The sequence below is a fragment of the Glycine max genome, chromosome 20 (genome assembly GCF_000004515.6).
Source record: "Glycine max cultivar Williams 82 chromosome 20, Glycine_max_v4.0, whole genome shotgun sequence".
NCBI lineage: Eukaryota > Viridiplantae > Streptophyta > Magnoliopsida > Fabales > Fabaceae > Glycine > Glycine max.
Window position 1 is genome coordinate 2,186,512 of NC_038256.2, and position 22,239 is coordinate 2,208,750.

At 31.3% G+C, this 22,239-nt stretch overlaps 2 protein-coding genes across 4 annotated transcripts; one reads left to right on the forward strand and one right to left on the reverse strand.

The window, feature by feature from the left end:
* The first annotated feature begins 1,132 nt into the window (after window positions 1-1,132).
* Window positions 1,133-12,622, forward strand: PHT1-8 (inorganic phosphate transporter 1-8). Of its 3 annotated transcripts, XM_026127275.2 has the most exons (8): window positions 1,133-1,199; window positions 1,672-1,723; window positions 2,730-2,794; window positions 2,908-2,976; window positions 4,464-4,527; window positions 7,215-7,601; window positions 8,376-8,660; window positions 11,433-12,492. In XM_026127275.2, exons 6-8 carry the CDS (start codon window positions 7,288-7,290, stop codon window positions 12,271-12,273), a joined length of 1,440 nt encoding a protein of 479 aa, XP_025983060.1. In that variant the 5' UTR covers window positions 1,133-1,199; window positions 1,672-1,723; window positions 2,730-2,794; window positions 2,908-2,976; window positions 4,464-4,527; window positions 7,215-7,287; the 3' UTR covers window positions 12,274-12,492. The 3 variants fall into 3 exon arrangements, with proteins under 3 accessions (XP_025983060.1, XP_006605371.1, NP_001345390.1); XM_006605308.4 differs by lacking the exon at window positions 1,672-1,723; NM_001358461.1 differs by lacking the exons at window positions 1,133-1,199; window positions 1,672-1,723; window positions 2,730-2,794; window positions 2,908-2,976; window positions 4,464-4,527 and having other exon boundaries at window positions 6,567-7,601; window positions 11,433-12,622.
* A 2,650-nt stretch (window positions 12,623-15,272) lies between these two features.
* LOC100808100 (exocyst complex component EXO84C) lies at window positions 15,273-20,715 on the reverse strand. The gene is made up of 7 exons (XM_003556336.4): window positions 20,554-20,715; window positions 20,329-20,423; window positions 18,094-19,129; window positions 17,014-17,544; window positions 16,500-16,688; window positions 15,855-15,991; window positions 15,273-15,761 (listed from the first exon to the last, which is right to left on the reverse strand). Exons 1-7 carry the CDS (start codon window positions 20,647-20,649, stop codon window positions 15,515-15,517), a joined length of 2,331 nt encoding a protein of 776 aa, XP_003556384.1. The 5' UTR covers window positions 20,650-20,715; the 3' UTR covers window positions 15,273-15,514.
* Between the last annotated feature and the right edge of the window lie 1,524 nt (window positions 20,716-22,239).

Below are 22,239 nucleotides of genomic sequence, written 5' to 3' on the forward strand. Positions count from 1 at the left end.
GGACATTTTGCATTAATCAATGTGTTGAATCTTGAATTGTCCGTTTGGACAGCTTAGGAGGGCTCTTTGTTTATAGTACTTTCATACGCATGGGTTAACTATTTATTTGTTATATTGGTCAAAATTTTGGTATACTACATTTCACTTAGTTCTCTAGGTGCATACTTGAAAGTGGTGGATCCTTAGATTTCATCACTTTCATGTCGTGTACTTAGAGATCAATGCAAAATGCTGCCGAAATTTAGGCAAAATTAACAAATAACCAAGCGTACCCATTTGTCCGAATGTACTTTAAACAGGGGCTTTCTGAACGGGATAGGGCCACACCTTTAAGGAAAAAAGTGAGATTTTCATGCATGTCGGATAACTTAGAATGGTGTTGAAGATTTTCTGCAGTTTGCTCAATCTAATGCTCTATCTCTGTGGGGGAAATATTTTTGTCCATGTGTCAGCTATGCAAATGGGAGACGACAAACAGTAAAGGACATAAGATCTCATCTTATCTGTGATGGGATAGTTCCGACTTACATAAAATGGATATGACATGGGGAATCGTCGAACATGGCAACAGTCTCACAGGCTGAGCCGGTAAATGAAGACATTGGAAATCGATTCCTGTTGTACCTGTTACAGATGGCTATGTTATTGGGAGTAGCATCAAATCGATTCCTATTGTTGGAAAGGATATTACTCTTTTTGTTCAACAGCTTATGCGGGTGGGTAATCCTTTTGGTATAAAATTAAAAGGTTATTGTGCCTGTATTATTCCCATATTTGAATATCTGTGAATTTTTGTAAACCTCTTTTTAATGTTTAAAGCTTTTAAGAGTTCACCCTATTATGAGAATATGGCATAGAATATGGTTTACTTTCTCCAGCAAGTAATGAATAATTTAAAAGCAGTATACTCTTTTGTGTTTAATTTATGTGAATCTTTTTTATTCTTTTTGTAGGGGTTCGAGGGTTCTGTCATAACATGGAAAAGAAAGATCCCTTAGAAGGCAAGCTTCTCATCTTTTTCCAAGATATATGTTGCCTACTATTTGATTATATGATTTCCTAATTTAAAATGTTATTCTTTAGTGCTCAATTTATCACTTCCTATTGTTTCTTGTGTTTCTATATTTTTTTCAGAGGTGGCAGATAAAGTTTTTGTTAGTTCCATCAATAAAGAAGCTACAAACAAGGAAATTGAAGAAGTATGTTTCACCATTCACACTCATCCATAATCCATATATATTTTTCCATTGCCTGAACTTGAGTTACTATTTTTCATGACAATGACCATATCCATGGTTTTGTATTTAGCTGAAGGATACGTAAATTCTAGTTGTAGAAATGTGTCTAGACCCACATCCTAGGTTGGCTGGATGGAAATGTTGCCCTAGTGGCTCCTATTAAATTGGAACAGATATAGATATTAGATACAAAAATATTAGTTATCATGTGGACACTTCTCATGATGTTGGTATGTGGCTAACAGCTAGCAAAAAATGATAGTTACCAATAGGTACATATGTAACCATTTGCAGCCTAATTTAGTTTAAGCGGGTTGGTATGATAATTTTTTTCTTTATGGTAGCCCTGCATTTTCTTTTATATGTGATATTGTGGAATATCCTTTATAATATTCATGTTGTGTTTCTGAGTTTTGTATGCATATTCATGCAGATATTTTCCCCTTACGGGCATGTTGAACATATCTTCTTTAAAAGCACTCATGGTTGGTCGTTGATCTTGTCATGCTATGTTTTTCATACTATATCTGTGGCTTTAAGGAATGGACTTGTATTTGATTCTGTCTTTTATTTCTTATCCAACATTTCCATTATAAGGAAAGAAGTTGTAGATAGAGCTAGAATAATAAATAGGAGAGATAGTGTGAGGCAGTGGGTGAAAATGAACTCTTTCTCTTTCTGTCAAATCTCACTTAACTAAATTTTGCTTCAACAATGACAGCTATTGTAGAAAAAAGTACTAGTAAAATGTTAGGAGATCCCTACCATTAATTGCTTAGTTGGAGAAAGGAATGACAATATAAATAATATGAGGGGAAAGCAAAGAGCAAGCATTGGATTTTTGGAGTGGAATTTGATTTGGGAGGGTAGAGTCCAGGTGTCTTGAATATCTGGGTATTGGGGAATATGTAGGGGATCATACTAATGTATCTTTCTTGATGTTTGTTTTTTTACCTCTCTAATACTGAACAGAGGCTATCTATTACCATAAATGTTTATATTCCAAATCAACAGACTTATTAATCAACTCATGAATTGAGTAAACTAATCTAATGATAATGAATATCTTTCGTATTATTTTATATATCATTCTAGAATAGAATTCTATTTCTATTAGAAAGAAAAATGAATATTAAAACAAAAACAAAGAAAAATAACTTTGTTATTTCAATTTATTTAATTTTGAATTAATATAGAAGAAAATAGAAAAAATATTTATACCATAAAATTACTTAAAATTTGGAACATATATGTCATCAATTTATTATTCATGGCCATGGTTTTCATTTTAACCTAACTTGTTATGTGGATGCCTTTCTTGATTTTGAAGGATATGCTTTTGTCAAATTTTCTAATAGAGAAATGGCATTGGCTACAATCAAACGGCTAAATAAAACCTTCATGATGAGAGTAAAACTAATTTATTTAATTGATACATATTACTTTATCCACTTTCAAATGCTAGCTAAAGTCTTATTTTTAATCACCTAGGGTTGTGATCATCCTTTAATTGTTCATTTTGTGGATCCTAAGAAGCCTAAGACTGGAGAATCAAGGTTTTTCTTTCTCACCCCCTTATCTTTCATATAACTATGTTTATTACAATATTTATTGTTAATATACTAATGCAGTGTTAAGATGATTCAAATTTTAATTTTAATTTGTATAGGATGAAGGACTTGATATCATATCAGAGGGATTGGATACCTTGAAGGATCTGGCACATGAAATGAATGAGGTTTGTTGTGTTATGCATCTAGCTCTGATTAGGAATTGTGCTGAAAGATGTTGGATTTTAAGAGGATGAAGGACTTCATATCATACTGATTATTCACCTGAGAGAGTTGATTATGTTGAAATGGTTTGTTCATGCATAAATCTTATTTCAGTTGGTGACCCTAGTTTAAGTCATTCATAATATGTTTTTTAGTACACAATTTGTGAATATGGCTTAGCACCACATACTTTAGTACAATATTTATAGTGAAAGCTTGAACATATAGAGCTACTGCACAATTGCAAAACTAAATAACCAACTAAGTGGTATACATGTACAATTTTGTTATAACAGATTTTATTATTAGTGGTGTTCATGGTTATGCACTCTGCTTGTTGCTTGTCTTACCCACGTGACTAAATGTAGTCATTGAGATGGGTTGGTTTCCTAATGCACCTATTGGGCCTGTTAGTAGATGTTGGACTGGTGTTGCTAACATCACCTTCTCCTGATAAGTTTGGCTTAATGAAATAGATTCAGTCAGCTTCTATGTGGCTTTACCTGCTGGTGTATTTTTTGTTCGTGAAATGATTACTTTTGTTATTCAAATTACCGTCTTGAAATGGATTCACTTAGCTTTAGTATACCTTATTTGCTTGCTTGGATAATTGGAATTGTATTCGTTAGGTATACCTGTATCTCCTAACAAAGAACAGAAAGAATGATAACTAGTCATTTGGAATGATTAGTTATGAGTTCTTGTATATTCAATGATAACTTAGCTTTTTTTATGTGATGACTTAATTGATATGCAATGGATGGTAGAATAAATTCTTAGTTCTAGGGTTAATACATTTTTACTATAACAAGGGAATATATGTGTTGTAATTACCAATGAATACATATGTGTTGTAATTACTTAATTGATAATATTTTATACATATATGTATAAAATATTGACCTATTAAACGAACGCATTCAAAGACAGTTATTAGCGAATAACCTTCGTTGAATGGTATCATTTCTACGATGGTGTATACTTAAAAATCGTCTTAGAAATGATACCATTCAATGACGGGTTTCATCATAACCACCATCGTTGAATGATACAATTCAATGACGATATTTACGTAAAATTTGTCGTTAAATGGTTACTTGCAAAGACGGTGTTGAACAAAAAACGTCTTTGTAACGATGACCTTTCGATAACGGTGGTTTACGTCCGTCATTGAAAGTCTTTGCTTTCAACGATGGCGGCTTCAAAGACGGTGCAAAATCGACGTAGAATGTTGCTAATAACTTATGTAGAAGGCATTTTCTGCACTAGTGTACCTTCAGGGAGAGAGGTCCATTTTGCTTCTTCTTCCAAGATCTTTCTAGTGTTCTTGAGTCATTAATCCATCAAGCTTAAGTAAATAAGTTACATTCTCTATTCTAGACTTGAGTTGTCTTCATTTTCTTATTCTATCTTTTCTATTAACTTAAAATTGTCATTTTTACTCATGAAGGGAAACCTTTGAAAGCTAAACATCCTTCATTCTTCCTTCTAAATTTTGTGAGTTTCATCAACAGGTAAGGAGGATCTCTCTAACTCTTGAATCCCATGCTTGTTGTTAAACTTCCTTGAATATGTTGTCTTGAAATTTTGTGCTTGTTCTCCTTCCCTAAATTTGTTTGCTGAGTTGTTTTCCTTTATTTATTTTTTATGCCAAAAATGAGCTATTTGCATGTTAAAATATAGAGTTAGCCTTAAATTGCGCTTAAATAAGAGTTTCCTAACAAAAGCTATGAATTAAACAAGCTTAAAGACCTTTTGTAGAATGAAAATTTGTCACAAACTTGGACTGAGTGTTCAGCAATATAAACTATTTTCTTAAAATTTTGACCTCAAAAATGAGGTTTTTTTGGTTTAAAAATGTAGGGCAGTATATAAGATTTATGAAAATCTAATTCCCAAAGCACCCAGAACATTAAAAAAAAGCTAAGAGTGAAACTTTATAAATTGGAGTGGCAAAGTAACTTTTGATAGCTTAACATTGAAATTTGTGCTTCTGGATAAATTACTTTAGAATTATTTATTTTTGAAATTATTGATTTAATTGTTATATGATTGTTGAGATAAACAGCAAACTCTAATGATTGATGCATGTTCTGAAATTGTGATGATTCTTTATTGATAAAATTACTTAAATGCATGCACGTATATTTATTATTGTTGTTGTTGAATGGTAAGACCGACAAAGTGTGAACTCTAACAATTATATCTATGGCATGTGAATTTATTTTATATCATATATATGTCTACATATTACCATTTTTATTTGTACGCGTTGTAGTTTGGGTCCGGAGGTGTTCGACCCTCGACAAATTATTTGTTATGTTTGTTTAGATATCTATAATTACAGTTGTTATGTTGTCCAATTGTTTTATGTGACAAGTGGTTTTACCACTTAAGGGGTCGTGACTAGTTCCCTGAGAATAGTACATAGGCTTAGTCTTGTCCCTATTTCTTGTTTGTTTGTATGTGTTCGTTGATGCACGTGGCACAAGGGCTACGCAAGCAATGCTGCAGTAACAGTCAAGAGGATTGGATAAAGATTAAGGAAACAGTGGTTCTATTTTCTTCTATGAGAATGTGAGGTTACGTTGAGGAAGCGGATGATGGACAGAAATACACTAGAGTATAGTGGACAGAGAGGTTGAAAGAACCTAGGAAAATTAGCGAGTGGTGACTAACCAGAATTTCGTGCACTCATTTGGCATGGGTAACTCACAGGCCCGACTTTGCTACTCTTGACATGTTGGAGTATAAGTGTGAGGTGAAGTCCCACATGAAAAAGTTGAGCACCATATAAGTGAGGAGAAGACCCATAAACTTGAGTCTTAAGATTTTGGGTTAAAGTGTGGTGTCAAATTCTCTTATGTGGTTGCTCATGGCTCATTGGTGTAAATCTTCCCGGTGTTTACTCCCCTCAATTTTCTGACAATTGGTATCAGAGCCGACGGCATGTCCCGTGGGTTGAGCGGTAGTGCAAGGTACCTAGAGCATGTTAAAGTGGAAAAGTTGAGCGCCATATAAGTGAGCCTTATGGTTTTGGGTTAAAGTGTGGTGTCAAGTTCCCTTATGTGGTTACTCATGACTCATTAGTGCAAAACTCCCAGAAAATGACAATAACTTTCAAAATGATTTTTCAATATAGAACGTTTTTTTGATAATATATTTTATTCATGAGCATTTTAATTATATGTGCATCCCTTAATATATATGTGTACATATTCCTTCTTTTCCCAAAAGAAAAAAAAAAGATATTTTAAAATATTTTATCAACTTAGAAATGAAAACTAAATTTAATGAAGTGTATTTCACAATATTTATTATTTAAATAATTTTAAAACTATATTTTAGAAAGAAAAAAAATTAAGGTGTTACATCTTATATTTTTTTTTTAATTCAGTAGTATATACATGAGAGCCCAAGTCATAAAAAAACTAAAAAGTGTTATTAATAAAGTAGAAAAAAAAATTAAAAATATAGTTAAATATCAAAAAATATTTAATTAACAAAAAAATAATATCATTAAATGCTCAAAATTACCTATAAAATGCCTTTAAAAAGAAATACCTATAAAATAATATTATCAAAATTATTATATTTAATATACACGTTATAATTTTTATTATTTTGGTCCCTAAAGAAAAATTGCCAAGTGCTTCCCTTGATCGTCTATGCTTTATAGTTTTAATCTTTGCCACTAAAAAAATGGGTCAGACTGCAAACCTGCTGGACCCCTTGATGACGCCGGCAACTGCAGATGGCAAATATAATATGAACGTAAAATGTTTCAAGGATGCATTTGATTCGCATCTTTAGTAGAATGATGCAGTCATGGGTTTTACTTAAAACCCAATTGGTTCTTCACAACATTAGGCATTGACTTAAAATCCAATTAATTTTCCCTACAATTTCCTCGATAAATACAACAAATTAATCTCACGAGAAAATAGCATATACGCCAACAAGCCCGAACCTTCCCCGCTAAAGCACAAACATCAATTTTGGCCCTTATATTATTAGGTGCCTCAGTTCATACTTAGGCAAAATATATGATTACACATATATATTGAGACCAATTAACAAAAGTCAGAACCTAAACGACCATGGCACAAAACTCCCATAGGCCTTAGTAACCACAAACATTTTGACACATATCATATATATAGACTTTAAGAAAATAATATTGAAGAAGCTAAATGGCTAGGTTGAAGGTGTTGTCTGCCCTAGACACAGCAAGGACACAATACTACCACTTCAAAGCCATCATCATTGCAGGGATGGGGCTCTTCACCGATGCCTACGACCTCTTCTCAATCACTCTCATCATCAAGATAATTGGAAGGGTATATTACGGCCACCGCGAAGGTGAAAACCGGTACGAAACCCCACCGGAGGTCGTGTCCGCCTTGGTCGCCGTCGCCCTGCTGGGCACCGCCGTCGGCCAGCTGGTATTTGGCCGGCTTGGCGACCTCAAGGGGCGACGGCGAGTGTACGGATTCGCTCTTTTGTTGATGGTCTTCAGCTCCTTAGCTTCTGGCTTCTCCATTTGCATAAGAAAAACCTGCGTTCTCCTCACTCTTGGCTTCTTCAGGTCTGCCTTGCATTGTTACCAATAATTCAAAATATTAACTTGGCCAAACTTAGGACAAAATTTATATATAGTTTGTTTTTTTAACGGTTTTTAATGCTTTCTCTAATTAGAGTGGGCTAGGTTTCATTTCCTTAATTTAAGTTTCATTTACATGTGTGTACACGCGTGTGTTTAACATTTAATATATAAATTTTACCTGGATTACCAAAACTAAATCCAATTATGAAAGAATAACAACACTATATTTTATTCTCAAACTTAATGTAATGAACAACTTAAGTTATATATCAAATTAAACCATATAATTTATTGAAATAATTTTTTAAAAAAATCTTTCTTATGAATTCTTTAAATCTTCTTTATATACTATTTAGTGTGTAAATCAATTGTCATGCATTATTCCAACAAACTTAACGAGTAATTTTTGATTTGATTGTTTGAATTTCTTTTTCTAGTATATATTATTAACTGTGTAGAATAAATGATATGAAATTATTTCAATTTAATTAGTAATTTTAGTTTATCATTATATTACTATCAAGCATGTGAATTAATTCAATTATTTCAATTTAATCAAATATTTCAAATTTAAGTTATAAGTATATAATTATATTAAATATTTAAAAGAAGAATTTTATCATTTATAATAATCATACTCAACTCAACCGAGTTATTTTTTAACAAGAATACATAAGTTTAGAAAAAAAATTATTTTTTCTATCAAGTTTTTGTTAATAAGTAGTACTAATAATTATAATGGTTGATTTGGTTTAGGTTTTTCTTGGGGCTGGGTATTGGAGGAGACTACCCTCTGTCTTCTACCATAATGTCGGAGTTTGCGAACAAGAAGACAAGAGGGTCGTTCATAGCGGCGGTGTTTTCGATGCAAGGCTTCGGCATATTGGCCAGCTCCACCGTGACCATGGCAGTGTGCTCCATATTCGGCGCAGCGTCCAAGAATTCCGAGGCTGACGTGGCATGGAGACTCATACTCATGCTCGGTTCTGTCCCCGCAGCCATGACTTACTACTGGCGCATGATGATGCCCGAAACCGCCAGGTACCTGCTCCCATTCACTTCTTCACTTTCCACCTTCATCTTTTCTTTTAATTTATTCATTATTCAATAAAATTATACACGCACAGTATAAAAATTTGACACATTCATTCATAATATATTTTTAAATTTATTATATCGTAAAATATAATTGAATGAAAGTATAAAATTATTTTTGATAGACATTAAACTCTTATTATTATCACTTATTTCTTGCGTCCATCCATTGAATAGGCGTGAAAGGGATGTTGTCTCGCTGTGTTTATATAATAAATTGCTTGTTCTGGTGTATAACCTTATAAAACGGAATTGACAAAGACAAGCTGATGTTTATCCTTGTTGAATTTCTTTCACAATTAATGTGTAAATAAGAAGCAAAAACATCAAATAAGATGAATGAGTATCATCACTTTTGTTAATTAGCATAATAGTTATGTTGTAATAGTTACAAAGTTATACATAGCTTTCGCTTAAGAGTCAAATTCAAGAGATTGCTTGTAAATGCATTTTCCTCTTATGAAATGTCTTCTACAAAGATAAAATTGTAACAATTAATTGAGCATCTAAAGGACAATCCCTTGAATACATATATCCTAGATGTCGGTTGAATTTAAGGTCGAAACATTAGCACTAACTAATCTAGTTCACTCTTTTCCTTTAGCCTCGACTGAAGAGCTTGTAAGTCACTTTTGCTCTTTAGTCTTAGTCTCAACTTGGGATCACAACTTCTCTCATTACTTAGGAGTTTAATAAATTATATAATTAAAATTATTCAAAAAATAATAGAAAATTAAAATGTAAAAATATAATATTTATCATTATGAATTTATTGAAATATAATATTGAAATACTAAAGTAAATATTATATATAGTACAATGATTAAAATAAAATAGTTTAATATAAAAAATCGTGCAGGAGAAATGAGTGAAAATAAATAATAAATTCATGTTTTATTTAACAAGGATAATTAAATATACTTAATAAATATTTTAAGGATAAATCCGAATAAAATATAAAAAGTTAGAAATTAATGTTTTAAGTAATATTTCAAAAAAAATATATTAAAAGTTATTAGAAAAATTTATTTATCAAATATTCAAATAAGTTTATCACTAGTAAAAAAATTTAAAATTAACTTAAATAATTTGTCATACAATCTTTATTAATAAATAATGTGTATGTATTTCCATAAATGTTTCTTGAGCCTTTTAAGGAATGCCTTAATTAATTTTAGTAAATCTCCGAAACTCAATTCAACTAAATTTTTTAATTTAAAAAAATGTAACTCATTTTATTTTGTGTATGCACTTATTAATCCTTGTCTTTGGCGTGCAAGGAATCAGTTATTCAGTTTAGCCACTTATTAATTAGAATTGTTTTAGTCAAGGGAAAAATAGAGTTTGAAGGAACCTATGGCTTCGTATTCTTATTCATCAGGTCCATCATCCATGTCGTTGAAATTTTCGCATTTATCAAATCAAGTTGATTACACCAAAAAGACCAAGAACTGTACGTGCACCCTTAAAATTAAAGAATGCCAGGTTGCGTTAGCCGAAAAGAAAAAATGGCAAGGTTGATTAATTATAGAGTTGTTTAAGGAGCTCTCGTGATTCATGTTTGATATTATAAAAAAATCAAAATATTATCAATCGTTTGTTTGAATTTAGGTTGAATTTATTACTTTAACCACCCTCAACCATTATTTGTCTTATTTATAATAAATATATTATATATAAGAGTTTTAGGAATTGACTAAAGGCAAGAATATATAATTAAAAAATAATAATTAATATTATCTTAAAAATATCAGTAGTATTTTTCGTCTATCACTATTCACTAAGGATGTGTTTGTGATAATTGTGAAAAACTAAGGATGTGTTTGTGATAATTGTGAAAATTATATTATTTTAATAATCAATTATATGTAAAATTGATGATTATTATAATCAATTGTAATCATAATCAAATTTTATTTGGATAAGTTTGTTGAAAAATAATAATTTCGTTTGAATGAAAAAAAAAAAGAAATTACCTTCGTCATAGTGTTTAGGAAAATGTAAGAGTATTTTTTGGTCAAAGTCAAACATTTCATAAACAATGCATTACTGAATTTGAATATGTATTTTATGCCTTGTCTTAACCAGCACGCACCAAGTACCAATCAGACTGTGCGCCATGCGATCAGATACAATAAATAAATAAATAAACATATATTGTATTATACTAAGGTTTAAAAAGATAAGAATTTAATTAAAATATAAACTAACCATAAAGTTTTACATCCTATTAGACTCGACCTAACAGTGAAATTTGGATAATAATTTGTAGGTCTCAAGTTTAAATCTCATTTTTTTCAATCCAGACTTAAAAAAAAAAGACTTTTAATGTTATTCAATAATAATATCATACATTGTATGACTGTTGGCTATTATAATAGAGTTTAATCATCATGTAATAATGATATAAAATATTTTTACATTTTCGTTTAATTACAAAAAAATTGTTAATATAATTTTTAAAATAATTATCATAAAAGTTAATAAATTTATCATATGTAATAAATTATAATTAAATAACGATATAAAATATTTTAAATTTTCAATATATAATCTTTTTTTCCATTATTTTAAATGTTATATATACAGGACTATTTATAATTAATAGTCAATCTTTACATCATCGGTATATTAAAGTTAAACTCACATAATAATGTCAATATACATTAAGATATTTAGTATGTTTCTTAACTAAAGATTGTGATGTGCAATCATTAGGTACACAGCATTAGTGGAGCAAAATGTGATGCAAGCAGCAAAGGACATGGAGAAAGTCCTTGATGTAACACTGAGCCAGATTGCTGAAGAAGATCCTTTGCCACCAACCCCGCATCCTTACCCTCTACTTTCATGGGAATTCTTGCGTAGGCACGGTCCTGACCTATTTGCATGTTCTTCCACATGGTTCCTTGTGGACATTGTGTTCTATAGCCAAGTTTTGTTCCAAAGTGAAATATACAAACGCTACCTAGACAAAAAGGAGGACGTGGATGTGTATCAAGAGACTTTCCATGCTGCATGGATCCAAGCCGTTATTGCTGTTTGTTCCACAATTCCTGGCTACTTCTTCTCAATGTATTTCATTGACAAATGGGGAAGGGTCAAAATCCAAATGATGGGCTTTTTCTTCATGGCATTGGCCTTTTTCTCCATTGGAATTCCCTATTACTCTTATTGGACCACCAAGGAACATCATAAGAATAAAGTGTTCATGGTGTTGTATGGACTTGCTTTTTTCTTTGCCAATTTTGGGCCCAACACTACTACTTTCATAGTCCCGGCTGAGCTTTTTCCTGCTAGGTTTAGGTCAAGTTGTCATGGCATTTCTGGGGCAGTTGGCAAGGTTGGGGCAATTATTGGGTCTGTGGGGTTTCTTTGGGCTTCACATAGAAAGAAGGAGGATGGGTACCCTAAGGGAATTGGGATGAAAGTGTCCCTTATTATACTTGGAGGGGTGTGCTTATTGGGAATGGTGATCACCTACTTTTTCACGAGGGAAACCATGGGAAGGTCTTTGGAAGAGAATGAGGTTGAGATTGAAGAGCAAGATAATCTTTGATTTAAGGGTATGTATAAGGTAGTATTATGGAGCATGGTAAATGATAAGTTTCTGTTAATAAGTATTAGATATGATAGTATGACATTAAAAAAAATATCTAACAGTTATTAATGGAAAATTATTAGATTACCTTATCCAAATCCTTGATGTATTGCACCTTTTGTTATTTCTATTTAATTTTGTATAAGTAGCAATGAAAATAGGTTAGATTGTTCGGTAGAAGCTTATGGCCTAACCTACATCTGGCCTAAACTAAACCTTTTTAGAAAATAGGTCAAGATAATTTTTTTTGTAAATTAAAGTCTATCTAGTTAAACAGATTAGGCCTTAGGTCATTTATTAAAATCTTACACTTTGACTTTTTAAATGTTAATCATGTTAATTTACAAAAAAAAAAAAAAAACAAGTTAAAGTTTATAATTAAATTTATTGGGAAAAAAACTGTCATATTTAAATACCTTATTACAATTTTTTTTTAAAATAAGATAATGAATATTATATATATTAAACCTTAAAAATATGTTAATATCATATAAATAAGTTAAATTTGATTCTTATAAAGTCTTGCATACATATTTTTACATCTATCTTAGAATTAAAATATCACAAACTAATCCCTTAAAATATGTTTGTAGGTCAGGCAAGACTTTTATATAGGTCATACTCGAATCCTTAAAAAAATCTTTGGCGGGTAAACATGCCAAACTCATATATATTTTTAATCCAAGTTAAGCTTAAGCCTAGCTCAACTCGGCCTATTTTCACCCCTAAGTACAAGGTTTAGGATTTTTTTTTTTTTCGTGTAATGGTGACACTAAAATTTGAACCTAAAATTTTATGTGAGCTACCTACTTCTGCTTATCCCTAAGCACGTACTAGCAAGGTTTTTTTTTTTACAATATTTCTAGTATAAAAATAAAACGAAAGAATTAAACATACTAGTAGTTATTAATGGAAAATTTTTGTATTATCTTACACAAACCCTCATTTATTGGACCTTTTGATATCTCTATTTTATTTTGTATAAGATTCAATGTTTAGGATTTATTTTTTTGTACAATGGCAGCTCTAAAATTTGAACCTAAGACTTTAATAATTAAGTTCCTTAATTTCTCTTTACAACTAATCCAATACTAGTGAGTTTCTTATGATAAATGTAGTATAAAAACTAAATTACAGAAGAAGAAAAAATCAATGGTAAACACTATATGAAGATTTGTGTATATTATAAAATCTATTCTTCAAGATTTCACAATTAAGAATTGATTGATATGCACTAAGGTATAACATAGGGAGAAGATAAACATTCAAGTTACAACACAAGTTTTTATCATGTACATGTTGTTGAGTCTGCAACCCTTTCTGTGTTTAAATTTTTACAAACCTTCTAAACACAAATTCTAAGAAACCAAATCATTAGCCTTTTGAATCTAGCCTATTGATGAGTTTTTTTAAGTGTATTTAGAAATACAGGTTCTGAAAAGAATAGCAATTGAAATATACTCAAAGGGATGATATGAGTCACTCACTCAGAAAGATGACAGGCTTGAAAGCTCAAAAAAAAAAAAAGACTCAGAGTGTCCTTGAATATATACACTACAATGAAGTCAATAACTCACTAAATGAAGAGAAAATTCCATACATGAAAAGTAATCACCAACTCAAGGACAAGAAGAACATTTCTCTCAATAAAAAAATTATAAGAAAGCAACAAGTTCAAAAATAGACAAGATTGAAAAATCAACTTCATCTCAAAGTAAAAATCAACTAAAGTTATAGATGTTGATCTACCTTGATAATTTGACATGTGTGTAGTAATTTGAAGATTGCTTGAGTCGTATAAGTGTGTTTGAGATTATCTCATTGGTTGTGGATAGCTAAAATAAAGATGTACAACTTTCATGAAGAAGTCTTGAGCTAATATGGCTTCAATTTTGGATGAAATTTATCATGAAGATAGAGATATTATTTTTTCCTCACATTATAATACAACTACAATACTTTGAAGATTGTTTATGTTAGAGTGGTCTAACTAATCTGAGACCAATGCTTAAATGTCAAGGATATAATTATCAACAAGCTCACACTAGTAGACATAACAAGTTGCAACAAGCTCACACTAGAATGTTTGGAATAGAAGTTTATGATGTTATCTCATCAAATATTCCTATAAGAACATTTAATGATTTTCCATCTACATTATCATAATAATGGAACAACAACATGTCTTTCATATGATTCACAAGTAATGAGATTTCATGAGAAAACTGGAGTTAACATCATAATGATGCATGAAACTGGAGTTAACATCATAATGATGCATGAAGCAACATTATATTTTTCATATGAATCACATTGAATAAAGATTCGTCAGATTATTGAAGTTGCCAGTAGTAGAAAATACATGAAGCAACATTATGTCTTTCATATGAATCACAATGAATGAGGATTCATCAAAAAGACTAAAGTTAACATCATTTGAAGATGCATTTTAGCCAATAAATAAATAAAAATTCTTCTTTTAATTATTTAACCAATCTTCTAAGGATGCTAGTTAGCATTTATCATATAATAAATGTAAATATGAATGCATTTCAAAAATTAATTTACCTAACATATTTAATGCATTCTCAGTAAAAAAAAAAACATTTAATGCATTCCAGAAATTAATTTATGAAACGCATTTAAAGCATTCTGGAAATTAATTTTCAAAATGCATTAACTTTTGCATTTAATATACTTTCATAAATGAATTTTTTAAATGCATTTAATATACTTTCATAAATGAAATTTGAAATGCATTTAATTAATTTTATTAAACACATTCAATAATTTTTATGAAACTCATTTAATGCATTCGGGGAAGAGGTATCAAGGATGAGAGGAAAGAAACATTTTTAGCATATAAAATATTAAAAGGGAATGTGCAAAAAGAAAGAGCCATCATCAAAATATGTCGACCAAAAATATATCAATCAATACAAAAAAAAAAACGGGAATAGAGAAACCCAAGCCACCTTACCCTCCTTTCAAAATATACACATGAGATATCAATCTACACTTACTCTTCGACCCTAATTTAAATCCAAGGGATCTTCCTATCCCCTAGCACGGTCTATGAACATGTCCTACAATATGCCATGACATTGCAAATGTGATAACTGAGGACACTTACATTTTTCTCAAAATCTCAAACTACAACTACTCTATATTTTAAATAATCCAGAGAGAAAAAAAAAAATCAATTATCTGGATCAGACAAGTTAGAGGGGCTGTCAAGTTCGGCCATGCTAGCAGATGCAAAAGACTCGGTTGATTCCGTAGAAGACAGGGATGAAACAGTATCAGAGTCTGAGACAACTTCGTCATGATGAACAATGATGTGATCTTCATCGGTGTCGGATGCCTCAGACCCTGATGCCCCAAGCAAGAGCTTGTTTATTGCTGACTTTGCAGTTTCCACAAACCATTCATCCTCAGGAAGTGCACTGATAATTGATCATGAAAAATGATTGGTGTTAGAATACTAGAACACAATACAACTGAGGACAAGGAATGGTAAATGCAGAAATCAAGAATACCTTTGTGGATCAATGCCCCTAGCAGAGAAGGTCCGGATGGCACGCGCAGTGATAGCTGATGCTATCTGATGGATGTGTCGAGATGGATACCCCGCAAAGCGAGCAATTTCAACAGTAAAGTGCATATCAAGAATTAACTGTCACAAAAAGACAGCTATGGGTGAGAGGAGTGCAGAGAAAGAAACCCTATCCACAAAATTTTACCAAACTAAAGAGAAAGACAATAATTCTCTATAATAATTTTTCCAATGGGAAAGAGCAATAATAGCATGATATTAAGTAATTTTCTCTTAAGACATAGGTTTTATTGCATAATGATACTGAAGACATACATCAAATGAATGAATGATGAATGATATGCATTATATCTTCAATTGTGGTTGATAACAAATTCTCGAGATGCAATCTACGGCTCCCATGATAACCATCACAATTATTTATTTGACAAGCCAAATAAACGACACTATTTGTGAGAAAATATTGATTTAACCAAATATTCTACAAATGATGCATCAAGACTGTGCTGGGTAAAGCTTAAGACCTAAAAGTATTTTGGATGACAGAATTTGGACATAAAAGTGTTCAATTATATATATATATATATATATATATATATATATATATATATATATATATATAAAATACCTGCTGCAAACCAAGTGGCTTTAGAGGAGCTGAATTATCCTCTAATGCACCCCAGAACTCTTGCTCATCAGACAACCACATGACAAGAGTCTCTGTTAACCTAGCTAGCAACATTTTCTGTATTTTCTCTTTCCCAAGTAATACATCTCCAGCCACAGTTGCTAATTGTTGCAGCTTTGCAAATAATGCCTGAAAATATAGCTATACTTGTCAGTACTAAAACAAAACACCAGAATTCAATATGAACATGTAAATAAATATATAGACACAGACCGACAGATGCACAGATACATACCTCAGTAAAATAGCATAATGCAAGAAATTATCAAATTAGTGAGCAAATAACAGCCACAGCTTCATTCAGAAAATCAATTTCTAATAATGACTGAAAAAACATGCAATCAACAGCAACATTACCAAAAAGGAAACATGGAAATGCAAAAGGATGATCAAAGAAACAAATAGAGAACAAAAACAAGGGCAGCAGCAAAAGCAGAAAAATAAGAATAATGACCTGAAATGGCAGCGAAGGCAGTGGGTCAGAATCCCAGTAAAGATCCTCTCTGTTATCACTCAAGTAAATATGTGCATTCAACCGTGTTTTTCCCTCTCTTGAATAGATGAAAGTAACAATATATTGCAGACAGAAGTGATCCCGAAGTTTGTCAAAAGAATGCTGAAGATGTTTCCTCCACTCCTTCAATTCTACACTAGCATTTGTATTGAAGGTTACATTCTCTGTTGCTCCACTATTTGGTTCCTTGGCCTTGCTTTCACTTTGCAGCATCCACCTTGATAACACAGCATTTGGTAACAGTTCATCCAATATCGTAAATGCTATTCCCAATATTGCAAGTTGTTCTGAGTCAGTCTCAGCTCTGAAAAGCGCGACCTCTTTCAGTTCTGGAAGATTGTCATCATCAGAAGGACCTGGTAGTGCTCTGGTAAGAGCATCCATGTATTTATCAAATAGTTGTAAGATTCTGTTCAGTACATTTCCTCCGAAATGCAAACTAACCGTTGGCGTTAGCTGTTCCAATATCTCCTGTTATAGCAAGACAGAGAAAAATTCCAAGCAAGTTCATTCATTTACGCTGAAGTGAAGACAATCTCTAACATACATAATAAGATATAAACAAAACAAGTGAACATACATAAAAGGAACATATTGACATTATCGCAAAAGTATGCACATATGTTGCACTGTCATTAGCACTAGTTACACATCAACTGTCAATACTTTAGCTAATTCCTCATGCCCAGAAGATCATGGATATCAAGGAACATTTACTAAAGGTCTAAAACCTGATATTATGAGGACCTTAATCAATAGTTTCTTATCAAACAGACCAATTTATTACATATTTTGTTGAGATGAGGATCAACAGTATGCTGCATATCTCTAGAATAAATGTTTTAATAACAGAGCTAGCAGGGAGAAAATGGAAAAGGAAACGAGGACAAAATTTAAAGCAAAGGCTTTTCTTATCCTGCAAAACTTTACATAATTCCATCACAGAAAAGAGTGCGTAGGCAAAATAACATAATTATTATCCATTTGAAAATAGCCACATCATGTGATATAGTTACTTACTTCAACTATGTGCATAAATCGCATTCCACTCTCAACAAGCATGCTACTAGATGAACTAGCAATTGCAGAAAGTGAAGATGCAAACTGTGGTGACAACGGGCAACATTCAGCCATGTCAAGCACTACTCTTCTAGCACGTCTAAAATTTGATTCTAAAACTTCTTCAACAGAAGGGCGCAGAAGCACCAACAGTAATTTAGACAATTTCAATCCTTGTGATTCCAAGATTGAGCAGTAGTTCAGACTAGCCTGAATGCTGATGCTAGCAGCACGTAAGGCAGAAACAGTCTCAGATAAGGGTGCATTCTCTTTCACCACTCGTACAAAATATTCAATTTCCCACTCTGCCCACTGAACAACTCTGTTGGTATAAACAGGATTATCTCCAAAAATCAAAGCAGATTCCTTTATTGTCAGTGATATTACAGAAAACACAATCTTGGATAATGTAGAAGGAAATGTTTCAGGACAGAGAGAACTTGAGGGAAGCAAAGCCTCAATTCTCTTCTGGAGGTGAGACTGATAAAACTTCAGCATTAGTTGATGTGCTAGAGGACCTTTTCCAAGTTTTATTAAACCATTTAAAGCTGTTTTCAGCTCAGGGAAACTAACAGAAGGTTGTTCAGCAATTCCAACCAGCTGGTCTTCAAGCATTGCCTTCCTTTCCAACAAGGAAGACTTGTACAAGGAAACATCATCTGAAGAGTTATTCCCTGAGCCCTTCAACTCTGCAGAATTTATTTCTTCAGCATCTAATGCTTCTAATGCTTCTTCAAACTTATGCTCAGCCAAAAGTACATCGATGGTTTCCAAGAATAATATTTTCTGGTCATTTCTCTCATTTGGTAAAGGCTCAAGGAGTTCAGGTAGTTCAGGTTCTTGCTGAATTTCAGCAACATCGTTGCTTGATTGATTCCACTCTTCCAATTCACGGCAGACACCAGTCATTAAATCCTGAACAAGAATACCTTGTGCTGAGATATGCTTTTGCAGCTCAATCAATTCATGCTTTACTTCCACAGCCTCTTCAGATATCCTATAATATCAAGAACAAACAACAAAATTTGAATGCATATAATATGGTTGAAGAAAGTGATTTGAATTGTTACAAAAGTCTGTTGTTTTATAGTTCAGGTCGCAAACTTGTCAGAAATATTAAAATAGGAACCATTCGTAGGCCTTCTACTAACAGTTTAAGCTTTTGAGAAGCTTGGTCTTTCACCCACACAGTTAAGTGTTCAATCCTTTTCACACCTATTCCCCAATTAAATTAAATTTTAGCACAAGGTAGGGAAGAGAGCTAGTGCTTTGTGCACATTTCAAGTTCAAGCCCAAAAATAACTCATGTATCAGGGTCTGTTGAACATACTAAAGTATAACCAACTTACTGGGCAATATTTTAACAGCTTGAGCTTTTTCTTGACAAAACTAAACAAATAAAAACAATACCAGCTTGTTTCTCATCTTCCACTGCAGCATCCATACAATATAGAGAAACCTTTAACAAGCTATGCTTGTAACTGGAATGGTGCATTACAATGTTACTTACTTTGTTCACTAATTAACATTTTGAAAAATATCACCATAACTAGTGAAGCAACAAGCAAACAAATAAATCAGAGTTCTATTCATAATAGTTTTATCACTTACCAATCAAGAAAATGAAACCTTTTTATGTCAGTTTGGTATGGGGGGTTAGAAAGGAGGTGATAAATTCATGAATCAACTCTCAATACAACTTTAATATAACTTATCTATGAATTTTCACTCCCATTTTCATTCCTATCAAGACGTTAACCATTTCCCCCCTTTTCTGAGACAGCTATTAACGGCTTATTCTAATCAACAAGTCTCCTATTCTTCCTATTCCAATTTGAAAAATAACTATAAAACTTACAGATAAATTCCTATCAAGAAATTACCAATCAAAGAAATAAGATTCTACTGCAGAATCAAAAAACAAATGACCATCTAATATTGATTCAAGAAACAAATACTAGTTAGCGCAAAAAGTTAAATCTGCACGAACAAGGCTAATGGCCACATGACCAAAGCACGATACACCATTGAAATTAAAAACATTGTACCCATCATACCCATATATGTGTGCTGGTACTTGAACTTGTAACAGTGCAATATAGACAAAAGGCACACCAATTTATAAAAGGGTCATGAAATTCCTTGGTGGGTAACTTCAAATAAATTGTGATTCAGAACAATACACAAAATGTTTACCTCAAGAAAGCCAAGAACTTGGAGTGCATATTGCCGCACAAGTTCTCCACAGAATCCTTTAAATCTAGGAGCTCACAGCAAAGCTTCCTGATCCCCTGAAAAAAAAAACACAAGTTTTTGTTTCATCACAAACATGCAATTAAACAAACAAACAAAAAAAAAGGTTTCTTCAGAGTGTGCATTGTTTGATGTTGATTGCGAAAAGAAGGAATAGAAACAGCGAACCTTTTCGGTGTGAGACTGATAGAGAGAGTCAACCTTGGACTGGGGAATGATGCTCTCAATGGAAGGGAAATCATCTTCTTCCTCGCTACTCTCCATTCTCTCCCTGAGTCTCTCTCTGTCCACCTCTCACAAGAAAGTGAAAGTGCCTCTTTAGTTGCAAAAATATTTCCTATTTTACTATTTTTTATTTTTTATTTTTTATTTTTTTAGAAATGGAAATTATTTTTTATTTTAGATTTTCTCATGTGTTAAAAAATATAGTACTTCTATAAAGTGAAAACATGATAAGAAGAAAATTCCTAAAAGGAATTTGAAAATAATGCAACCTATTCTATTCCTTTCAAATTGATTAATGTTTAAGGTTAATATACATATTCGTTTCAAATTTGAAAATATATTCTTTTCAAATTATTAATATATATATATATATATATATATATATATATATAATCAAGAAAAGTAATTATTTTGAGACAACCCGTAAATCCGAATTGATCCAAATCGATCCGAACAGTCTGAGTTAGATTATTTATGTATTTAGGTCAAAACCGAATTAAACTGATTAAAACATATCAACAAAAATTTTTTGAATTGTTTGGTTTGACGTATTACTAATATTGAGACGGTTGGAATCAAGGATCATTAGTGTTGAAATTTTTTAAGTTATTATTTTCAGATACATTGTTATTTTCATGTTTATAACATTAATAGATCGTATTTTGTTAATTTGTTTTAACAAATCTAGTGGCAACAAATATGGTTGTAGCAAATTTGGTTGCAATAAAATTTATTGTAAGAAATTAATTTGTAAGATTGATTCAGACTATTATAGTAAATCTCGTTGAATCATGATATAAGATAGTAATTCTAAAAAGAAGAAAAAATCAAACTTAAATGGATAATCCATTTGCCAGAACCGAACAAAACGATTCATGACTGGGTTGGGTTGGATTTTTAAAAAAAAGTTGTGAAAACCAAGACGAATCAAACTGATCAAATTTAATTGGATTGAGTTCTGAATTTGACAAAAATCAACCTGAATTAGCCCACGAATACCCTAACAATAATTTATTAGAGATTAGTTTTATTAAAATATTTTTACTGTATTTATTAATTTTCATAAATACATTATTAAATATTTTAAGACAATAATATTTATTAAAGTATAAAAATAGAATAGAAGTTTCACTTAAGAGTGAAATTATTAATCATGTGAAAATATTTTTTGAATGCTAAAATATCATTTAATTTAGAATGGAGAAAGTAATATTTTTGTTGTAAAATTTTTCACTATGTTTTACTATAATTGATTTTAATTGAAATTTTTTTAAAAAAATTAAAATAATTAAAAATTAAAAAACTCATTTAATTCAATAATTTAATTAATATAAAAAATCATATGACATGTGTTATAAAATAAAATAAAATCTAATTACGTACATATGTTCTACAATAAAAAAAAATGTTAAATTTATAGTATAGAAAGTTAATATTATCCTTTAGAAATATTTAAAAACTACAAAGGCAACAAAACAATATATTAGCTTTGCGTATAGTTTATTTGTTTCATATTTTGGTCAATGTCATAAAAAATTTTTAAAAAAATGGCACTTCTGTGTGAAATCACTAACAAGGCAATCATTTAAAATCAAATACACATGTCACATAAACAATGTAATTTGTAAC